The 10,797-nt window shown below is 45.4% G+C and overlaps 1 protein-coding gene across 1 annotated transcript; it reads right to left on the bottom strand.

Moving 5' to 3' along the window:
• Window positions 1–1,435: 1,435 nt before the first annotated feature.
• On the bottom strand, window positions 1,436–4,350 carry LOC310632502 (glycine-N-acyltransferase-like protein 3; the record flags this gene model as incomplete). Its single annotated transcript, XM_083349731.1, has 5 exons — window positions 1,436–1,454; window positions 2,916–3,036; window positions 3,300–3,426; window positions 3,664–3,771; window positions 4,273–4,350. 5 exons carry the CDS (start codon window positions 4,348–4,350, stop codon window positions 1,436–1,438), a joined length of 453 nt encoding a protein of 150 aa, XP_083205857.1.
• Between the last annotated feature and the right edge of the window lie 6,447 nt (window positions 4,351–10,797).

Raw genomic sequence — 10,797 nt, 5'->3', positions numbered from 1 at the left:
AGGAGGGAGGGGGGAGGGGGAGAGGTAGGGGGGGAGGGGGAGGGGGAAGGGGGGCTTTTTAAAGGAAAACTGTATTTTAAAACTTTTCAATAAAAAAAAAGACTCTCATGAAGGCCAACCCCAGGGGCAGCTCGACAGCAGCCCAGCAGCGGAGTCTGCATGCACCGATGAGACTCCCAGCTGAGGAGACAGAGGGCTAATGCCAGGCAAATCACCCTCGAATGAAGAGACTGCACCTACTGAGTGGAACTGGCAGGCGGCTCCGATTTCCAGTTCAACTGAAACTGTTCCACCAATGGACTTTGGTTTGGGTCTAGGGACAGGCCAGCCAAAGGGACTCGGGTCAACCCATAGCAAACGGGTCTCAAAGCCCTGGTCTACCCAGCCTGACAGGCGAGCTGGTAGCCCAAAAGCAATCAGCGGCTCCGAGATGTTTGGAGCGGTTGTGAAGACCACTTACCGTAAGTATTTGCAGGACTATGTTCAATACTTGAGATAGTGAACCATCTAGGGGGAAGGGGTGTTATGTATTGATATTAATTGCTTGTAAACCATTGTGTAATAGTTAACTGCTGTGTTTGTTTGAACTCCAGACTGCTGGTCTCTAGGACAGTTAGCTTGTGTTTTGAACAGGAATTAATGCTTTAATTCTATTGGCCACCACCTAGCGGTGATCCGTATAAATAGTAGTTAAGCGGCAGTTAGTGCTGCTTCTGTGTTAATTGAATAAACGTGTTGCTGTTTCACTGTACTGCCTCGTCAATGCCTCACCGATCCCAAAACATAACACCTACGATATACCGTTTTGGGAGATGTTCATTCACCAACACCTGGCTACTATTCTTGAAAGCACATCCCATTCTTCTATGATTTTTGGAAGCTGTGGATGCCTCATGAGAATGGGGTATGCTTTTATGAGGCCTCCAAACATTTAGTCAGAATGGGGCATACTTGTCAACCATCCCATGCAGTTCATTCACCAAATAAGGATTCCTGGACCAGTTTCATTTTCCAAGAGTACAATTTACTGAGCTGACATGGATACAGAAGTAGCAAAGCTAAGTTCTAACAGGTTCCCCTGAAAACAGCATAATTAAACATCCTCTTTCCACCCTGCTGTCCCACAGTCACTTTATTTCCTCCAATCTATTATGTTCATTTTGTTTGGATAACGGACTTGGCTTTCCCAGCTGACTGACTTTGAGGTGTTGGCATAGTTGGAAGCTTCCAGTTGCCTCTTTTGCATTCCTTTGGTCCCATCCTAATACCTCCCTTACATTCCAATCATTTGCTTCATCTGTTGCTTCCTGTCTGGCTGTGAGCAAGGTTTGCACTGCAAACCATGCTTCAGCCATGACAGTATTTTTGCATTGTTTTCAGAGATGGCAGAAGCCACGGAAGTTTATTCTCTGAAGCCTCTTCAAGAACAAAGGCCTCAGGTCAGCTGCATGGTCCTGTCAAAAAAAAAGAGAGAGAGAGCAGCACCTGAAGGTAAATGGCATATGGCAGGCCCAGGTAAGTCCTGGGCCACTGAGGCAAGCGCACTGTTCTGTAAGGCTTGAAATACTTTGGGGGATGGTGCAAGGCAACCATTTTCACTGGCAGCAGTGGTGCTAGGGTTTAGGTTGAGGTTCAGGCCTCTACTTCCAGCCAGCATTGGCTGCCATTGAGTGCTGCTGTTCAGGGTGGCCTAGATGGAGGATGGAATACAGAATTGTTCCTCTTTTGTTGGTGGGGAGGTGACACATCAGCAGAATCAATTTCCAAATGTTTGACATACTGAGCTGAAAAGGTTTGCCATCACTGTTTCCAAGGGTTCTGTTTTAGAATGCACATTCACTGAGAGCTGTTCTTGGTTCTTGTGATTCTTTTCAGATTCAGTCTGGAATATATCCAAAGAGGCAGTCCCTTCAATCTAAGGTTCAAATTTACTCCTAACCTCTTAGTTTAATGAAGCCAGTAGTGGTGTCACTGATTCAAGGAGGAAAAATAAACTAGGCTATTTCATGTGATTTGGAGTGAATAAAAGAACGTACTTTATCAAAGGCAAGAGCTCAAAGCCCTGACTAAGTAAAAATTTCTTGGAGATCTTGTTCTCTGGCAGAACTCCCCCATATGAGACAAAGTCCTTAGCATGCAACTTTCTGGCTAGTGCCTGAAATACTCTTTTCATATGACCCTTTTTCCGATATTTGGGAAGGGTATAGGCATGTGTCATACTCCCAACGGCATCACTTAGGCACCAGGCAACTGGCTGGCTTTCCTCATCTAAGACACAAGCATTTGGGAAGTTCTCGGTCAGGCTTCTGAGATAGCGCAGAATCTCAGTTATTCTGAAATATCCCCGTAACTGTTTCTTGAAAGTGCAGCCATCTATTGGGGATCCTTTTTTTTTTTTTGGTTTAAATCATACTCTATGCTTTTGGAGAAACCAACGGAGCACTTGTATTCAGTGAATTCTTCCAAGTCTAATAATATTGTCCTTTCCACATCTTCCAATTTGGCAAAGAATGATAAATTCTGCACTATAACCACTGGGGCTGTATATGTAAATCCATCTCTCTTTTACATAGGGGAGAAACAACTTCTTGCTCTTGTGTGTCTTGGATATATTTTTAATGTTTTTAGCTGCATATACTCTTTTTATTGTTTTGAAATGTTTTTACATTTTTAATTGTAATATATTTTATAAACCGTAAGCCAAATCATTGTCTGAGATGGGCTGCCATAGAAATTGAAAGCAAACAAACAAATAAAATAAAACATACTCCTAGTTTTCTACAGAGGATATGATTAGTTATAAAGCTGCCAGAAGTCCTTGGTTTTATTATTGAATTCCAAGTAATTGCATGGAACTGAATCCACTTAACAGATCTCCGAAACAGTTCCCTCAGAAAGAGAGCACGATCACTCACTGGTTCTGACATAACGGGGCTGTGTCTGGGTGCAGTACTGCCTGGTAGAAATAGGGCTCCATGTGGACACGTCTAGCCTCTGCCATGACTTTCACAGCATGATAGAGACCATCCTGAAGACCTGCATAGAATAGAAATACCATAGGAAAACAGCCTGAGAGTCAGAATGAAATGTTATCTTCTCTCTGCTCCTAATTCTCTGCAACTAGGTAGCACAGAGACATTTCTCCAGACACAAAGAAATGTTGGTGGTGGCTGGAATGGGGTGTGGCATAAGGTTATAAATTTCTTGTCTTTGGTTACAGCTGGGGGAACAACCAGGTTTTTAGCACTTTTCACAATCTCCTAAGGTTGGAGAAGAAATTGCCAGAGCCCAGGCCTTGCCTTGCAGCTGGAAGGCTTTGTCCCAATCTACGGCATCTTTGTTTTCCAGGAGCCTCCTGCAGGCATCTTCCTCCCGGTAGAAAGCAGCATGGAGGTTGGCATAATAATCCCTCTTGTCCTTCACCACCTGCAGGAAGTGGCACAGAGACACTCAGGGCACTGGGGATAGAGCAGATGGCAGAGACCAGGTAGAGGAGTTGGTGAGGTCAGGCTAACTTGAAAGAGGGATATTAAAAAAACAAGGCAAAGTGCTACAGCACCTCCTAAATGGTTTTTGTGCCCTAGATACCTAGGTTTATTTTTTTTTCCTCCAATTTTTTGATAGGACGTTGTGGGAAAAACCCATTGTGTTGTAATTTCTTACCTCCTTCCGTGGTCGGGTAAGAACAACTTTAAATTCTGGCCAAGAGTCCACCACGACTTCGTGCTGAGCTGGGTTTCCACGGTTGATGTGCATCACTGCCCCACAGACCTTAAATTAAAAAGAGGACCGGAAAGACCTAGTCCGGAAGAGATTCTGCTTTTCCTCTCATATAATGCATGAAAAGCTTTGGATAGGAGTGGATCTGGGTGCAGAAGTGAGCTGTCTCTGATTGGCTGAATCAGAAGCCACCCAAAGCCTGTTGAGAGCCAAATGCTAAGATGGGAGAGTTGTAGGAATTCACTGTCTCACTGAAAGGCCAAGTGGTTTTTGGATTTTCTGTAGCAGGAGAAATCAGCAAAGAGAGATTCTCTTGCTTCTGCTGTTGCAGGTACACTTATATTTTGGACATTATTGGCTTTGCATTTGCAAATGTGACTAAAGGAAAAGTAGACTTGAATGTGAAATAACTGCATGGCTGGTATCAGATGTTACTATGCATTTAGAAATTTAACAGATTCAGTTTTTTCCAAATTCACAGTAAATGGGGAAACAATCGGCTCTTACTGTATATTCACACTGAGAGAAGAGGAGCGCTAAATAGGTGATTACCAGCAGCGTTTCGGGGAGGCCCTTTCGCAACACACTCTCCAGCAGCTGCAGCTTGGAAGAGCAGGTCAGGATCAGCATGGCTGGCCAGGTAGAAGGTGCCCCGCAGGTCCCGGAAAAATGTCTTTTGGTGATCAAATCTGAAGGGAGCAAAGAGGCAGAATTGCATCAATTGTTTATGAACCAACTTGCCTGCCTGCTGGAGACCAAGCAGATGTGCTCAAAAGGCCTCTGTCAGCGATGCAGATTCTGAACTCAGAAAATGCCTTTGTGGTCAAGTAATGGTTGAATGGATCATGAGACATAGAATTATATAGTGTGTGAACTGGAAAGGACTCTGCCCTATCTTTGATTGAAAAAAGATCATACTCTGTGTGAAAGCCTTGCAATATTTATAGCTTAGCTCCTTTAATCATTCCTCATGGTTAATGTTTTCTAGAGCCTCCCCAGCCCAGGAGGTCTCCTCTGAACTCTCTCCCACTTCTCCCTCCTCCTTTTCAAAAAAAAAAAAGTGTCCAGAACCTCAAATGCAGCCTTGTCATTGCAGGATATAATGGGATGGTTTTCTTCTATGCGTTGGGCATAATTCCTTTTTAGGAGCCCAAACCTCTATTGGCTTGTCTGGGTGTTGCATCCCAGCATTTGCTTATGTCCAGCCTGTTGTCTGTTTGGTCTCCTAGATCAGGGGTCCCCAACCCCTGCTCTGTGGACCGGTACAGGTCTGTAGCATGCCAGCATCGGTCCACAGAAACAAGCAAAGTCCCATCCATGGGATGCAGGCCAACACACAAAACCATGCACTCTCCGGTCCGCGGAAAAACTTTTCTCCATGGAACCGGTCCCTGGTGCCCAAATATTTGGGGACCTCTGCCCTACATCCTTGTCACAAGCTGTGCTGTTGTGCCAGCCTTTCCCTGTCCTCTGCCCATGTGTTTCATTTTTCCCATCAGAGATAGGACCTTACATTTGTCACTGATGCATAACAATCCTCTTAGATTTGCCAGTTTCAGCTTTTTTTCCATGTAATATTGAACTGTGATTTTTGTCCTGTGATTTGCTATTGAACCACCTCCTAGTTCATGTCCTTAAAAAACAATCTGATCAATATCTCCCTCCTCCCCTCCCCTTGTACCTTCTTAATCATTGATCAGTTTGTTAACTAGGGCTGCCTCTGAGAATCCACTTGAAATTTCCTTCAGTGTTGATGCAGAGGAGTAGGCCGACTTTAATTATGAAGAGATTCAGAGCACGGATGACACCATTACTGTTTGGCTATCCCAGGGGTCGGCAACCTAAAAAAGGAAAAGAGCCACTGGGAACCGGTTCCATCACAAATTTAAAAAAGTGGGAGCCGTGTGCGTGTGTCCATGCACACGCATGCGCAAAAAAAAAATTACGCATGCGCAAAACAGTTTTTTGCGCATGCGCGGAAGCACACGGTTGCCACTTTTTTAAAGTGACATGGAACCGGTTCCCGGTTGCCCGATGGCGACGGCCCGTCTGCAAAGCTGCCGCTTTCGGCAGCTTTGCAGACGGGCTGCGGCAGCTTTCTCGAAGAGCGACGCCGCTGCCCATTCCGAGAGGTGCACGTGCACCTCCCCAAACCTTTGGAGAGGTGCGCGCGCACCTCTCGGAATGGGCAGCGGCGTCGCTCTTCAAGAAAGCTACCGCGGCCCGTCTGCAAAGCTGCTGAAAGCGGCAGCTTTGCAGACGGGCCGTGGCAGCTTCCTCAAAGAGCGGCGCCGCTGCCCGTTCGCGCAGAGGTACGCGTGTACCTCTCCAAAGGTTTGGGGAGGTGCACGCGCACCTCTCGGAATGGGCAGCGGCGTCGCTCTTCGAGAAAGCTGCCGCGGCCCGTCTGCAAAGCTGCCGAAAGCAGCAGCTTTGCAGACGGGCCGCGGCAGCTTCCTCAAAGAGCGGTGCCGCTGCCCGTTCCGAGAGGTGCGCGCGTACCTCCGCGCGAACGGGCAGCGGCGCCGCTCTTTGAGGAAGCTGCCGTGGCCCGTCTGCAAAGCTGCCGCTTTCGAGAGGTGCGCGTGCACCTCCCCAAACCTTTGGAGAGGTGCGTGCATACCTCTGTACGAACTGGCAGCGGCGTCGCTCTTTGAGAAAGCTGCCACGGCCTGTCTGCAAAGCTGCCGAAAGCGGCAGCTTTGCAGACGGGCCGCGGCAGCTTCCTCAAAGAGCGACGCTGCTGCCCGTTCCAAGAGGTGCGCGCGTACCTCCGCGCGAACGGGCAGCGTTGCCGCTCTTTGAGGAAGCTGCCGCTTTCGGCAGCTTTGCAGACGGGCCGCGGTAGCTTCCTCAAAGAGCGGCGCCGCTGCCCGTTCGCGCAGAGGTATGCGCGCACCTCTCCAAAGGTTTGGGGAGGTGCACGTGCACCTCTCGGAATGGGCAGCGGCGTCGCTCTTCAAGAAAGCTGCCGCGGCCCGTCTACAAAGCTGCCGCTTTCGAAAGCGGCAGCTTTGCAGACGGGCCGCGGCAGCTTCCTCAAAGAGCGGCGCCGCTGCCCCTTCGCGCGGAGGTACGTGTGCACCTCTCCAAAGGTTTGGGGAGGTGCGCGCGCACCTCCACCCATTCGGGGAGGTGCGCGCACACCTCTCCAAACGGGCGGTGACACTCTCCATTCGGAGAGGTGCGGGCGCACCACTGCCCGTTCGAAGAGGTGCGCGCGCACCACTGCCCGTTCGAAGAGGTGCGCGCGCACCACTGCCCGTTTGAAGAGGTGCGCACGCACCACTGCCCGTTCGAAGAGGTGCGCGCGCACCACTGCCCGTTCGAACAGGTGCGCGCGCACCACTGCCCGTTCGAACAGGTGCGCGCGCACCGGGCGGCTGGGAGCCGCAGGAGACGGCTCAAAGAGCCACATGCGGCTCCGGAGCCGCGGGTTGCCGACCCATGGGCTATCCAGTCAACCAATCTTTTATTCCTGAAAAATGAATCATTAATAAGATAGTACCTTTGTCCTCTGTACTAGAGGCCTGGAAAAAAGAATGGGCATAATTGAACTGGCAAATAATTTTGCCTTGTTTCAATTTGGTTATAAACCAGAGAAAAATAGAGCTCAAACACTTTGCCTTATTTTTTTATGACTAATATTCACAACCCATCTTTTCACTTAGCTTCTACTGTGCAGGTAGTCCTCAACTTACAACTACAATCGAGTCCAAAATTTATGTTGCTACGTAAGACATTTGTTAAGTGAGTTTTGCCCCATTTTATAACATTTCCTTGTTAAGCGAATCACTGCAGTTACTAAGTTAGCAACATGGTTGTTAAGTGAAACTGGCTTCTCCGTTGACTTTGCTTGGGAGAAGTTTGCAAAAGGGATCACCTGACCCCACCAGACACTGCAACATCATAAATATGAGTCCGTTGTCAAGCAGCTGAATTTTGATCACATGATCCTGGAGACGCTGCAATGGTCATAAGTATGAAAAACAATCGTGAGTCACTTTTTTCTGTGCAGTTGTAACTTCGAACAATCACTATATGAATTGTTGTAAGTCAAGGACTATCTGTATTTTTTTTTACTATAATGTTTTTCACAATCCAGAGTGGCTGTGACTGAATAGAAAGACAGAAAGCCATTTTGAATACCAATGTTTAACAATAAGTAATCATATCTGCCAATGAATTTGGCCCCAATCACTTCTTAGAATATGTGGCATCCAAGATGCACTCCTTAGTTCTCAGATGTTCTTTTTGTACAGAATATATTATGTTTGGAATAGAGGTGGTTTGGTCATTCCTTTCACCGTATTTGGGGGATCAGGAAATCCTCTTGGACCAGTTATCCAGGTAAAAAAAAACTATTTAGTACAAATGTGGATCATTCCTTGTGATAATGTCAATTTTTCAACTAAAGAAGGTTGATTTAAGCATATTCCCTCAATACGTGTACATTGCCTTGTGTAGCAGGGGATTTTGGTCTAAGATTACAAAATTTAGTATTTTCCCCATTCATAGTATGACAAAGAAGTATTATATTAGTTAAATGTGTAAACTACAGAGGAAGCAATTCCAAAGCAAAAACTCTTGTCATCATTTTAACCATTGTCTATCCATTGCAGAATGAAGGCTTCTTCCACATGTTTCCAACCAATATGGTCCTGAGCTTTCTTTTGCCAATTGGGCCCCCAATACTTGCAGATGTCGTCGCTCCATCTTGTTTTAGGTCTCTTTTTTGGATGCTTTTTATCAAGTAAGATGCATTCTATGACTGCCGTGGTCCACCTGCCATCAGTTCTTCTTGCTATGTGACCAGCCCATTTCTATTTCAATTCTTTTACTCTCTTGATGATATCATATACTTTCGTTTGTTCTCTAATCCATGTGCGGGTCCTTCTACGTATCTTGTCTTGTGATGCCGAGCATGTATCTTTCCATGGCTCTTTGCGCCACTCATTAGCTTTTATACTGATTGTGAGGTTAGTGTCCATGTTTTGCTGGCGTATGTTAGAGCAGGTAGCACACACTGATCGTAAACTTTTCTCTTCAGGCATAGGAGGAGGTTGTTCTTCAAAATTACACTTAACTTGTTGAATGCCTGCCAACCACATTTAACATACCATTTGATTTTCTTTTTTTTGTATCACCTTCCATTGAGATCTGTTGGCCAAGGTATATGCAGTGGTCTATTATGCCTAGTTCTTCTCCAGATATATAAAAATTATAAATAAATTGTGAATTTACTAAACATAACCTGGCTCTTTTTCAGGTTTATTTTTAAGCCAAATGGTTCTCCTGCTTTGTGCAATTCTTATATGTATCTTTGTAACTCTTCTGGATCTTGTGAGAAGAGAACAACACCATCTGCAAATCTTAAATGATTTAAATAGGCGCCATTGATTTTTATTTCATCTTTTATCCAGTCTAATTTGCAAAATACTTCTTCAAGGCAGACTGAGAAAAGGATAGGTGTTATTGTATCACCTTGTCATATACCTCATTCTATTTTAATTTCCACTTTAAGATCATTAAGGCAAATTGTCACTATTGTTTTTTTATATTTTGATTGTGGTAAGTTTATGTAAGCAGTGTCTATGCCTTGGTTGACCAATGCATTGGTTATTGCTTGCTGGAATACTGAGTCAAATACCTTTTTGTAGTCAATGAAAGCCATGCACTTCTAATTCTGTTTTAGCAAAAAAAAACCAGGCCATTGGTGAAGAAGGATGAACCAGTCAGAAAGACAATCCACTCTTTCTTCTCTCTCTCCTGCAGCTGAATTTGGAAATTAGCCAGAACAACAAGTCAGTCTCAGAAATGGCAACAGCTGTGCACATTCTGAGGGTGGGAGCAGAGCTGACATGTGCAACATTTGGGCTATCAAATCTGGGTACAAACTCTAGGTGACCACTGGAATCAGCAAAGGCCTTTTTGATATAGGTTTGCACCATGCTCCATAGGCTGACTGGTGTGTTCACCCACTGCCTAATGTCTAGGTTCCTCACAGGAGTGGCCTTTTGAAAAAAATGTATGTCTGATTTTGTTCCCCATGCTCATAGGTCCCCAAGTGGTAGCAACCCCTACTTTATTGTATTTATCTACCAAAAGATGAGCTGCTTAGAAATTACCTCTGGTTGGCTGAGAAGGTAATTCTTTTTTAAATGACAGCACTAAGTATCATTTTTAGGAGCTTTGGTGGTGCAGTCATTAGAATGCATTATTGCAGGCTAACTCTATTCACTGTCAGGAGTCCGATTCTGACTGGGTCAAGCTTGACTCATCCTTCCATCCTTCTGAGGTTGGTTAAATGAGGACCCAGATTGTTGGGGCCAATACGCTGACATTATAAACCACCCACAGAGTTCTGTAAAGTACCATGGGGCAGCATATAAATCTAAGTGCTATTGCTATTTGTCAGATCTGCATATATTTCAAAGAGCCTGCTCTGTAGATCTTAATAACAAAGTCCAGTATCTTCTTCCGTAACAAAAGACAGGCAGATAACAAGCAAAGACCAAGGTTTGGAACCGAGTCCTGAAGCATTGCATTTCTCAAATGTGACAGTGGGAATAGCATTGGCAATGTCAAGGGAGTTTCGTGAAGTTTCCTGTCCCACTAGAGAAGGGGTGTCAAACTGCCGGCCCATGGGCCAGATACGTTATGCTGAAACTGTGCCCACCACATTGCCGGCAATGGAAAAAAAGTGACGTTGCGAGTTTGACACCCCTGCACTAGAGCCTCTTTCAGGAGGTAACACCTGATGAAACAGGCCTAAATAGCTATGGATAAATAGAGTTAATTCGGGAAAGGTAGCAGCTGTTGCACTGAATGGATTTGTGTAAGTCATAACATGAAATCCCAGAGAGCAAGTAAAGTCAGGGAATATTCCTAGATCGTGATCCTGCTCTTTGTGTGGAATGCAATCTCTTATGAAACACAGAATTTAAAGCCCAAAGCCCGAACGTTATATTGATCCAAAGCAGCTCTTTTTTGTGTAAGAATTTTATTTTAGTTTGCTCCTCTTCATGCAGAATATTATAACCAACATAGCACACCAAGGTATTGACTACCTGCTCA

Source organism: Vipera ursinii (genome assembly GCF_947247035.1).
Source record: "Vipera ursinii genome assembly, chromosome: 1".
Classification (NCBI taxonomy): Eukaryota; Metazoa; Chordata; class Lepidosauria; order Squamata; family Viperidae; genus Vipera; species Vipera ursinii.
This window is presented reverse-complemented; position numbering and strand designations above follow the sequence as displayed.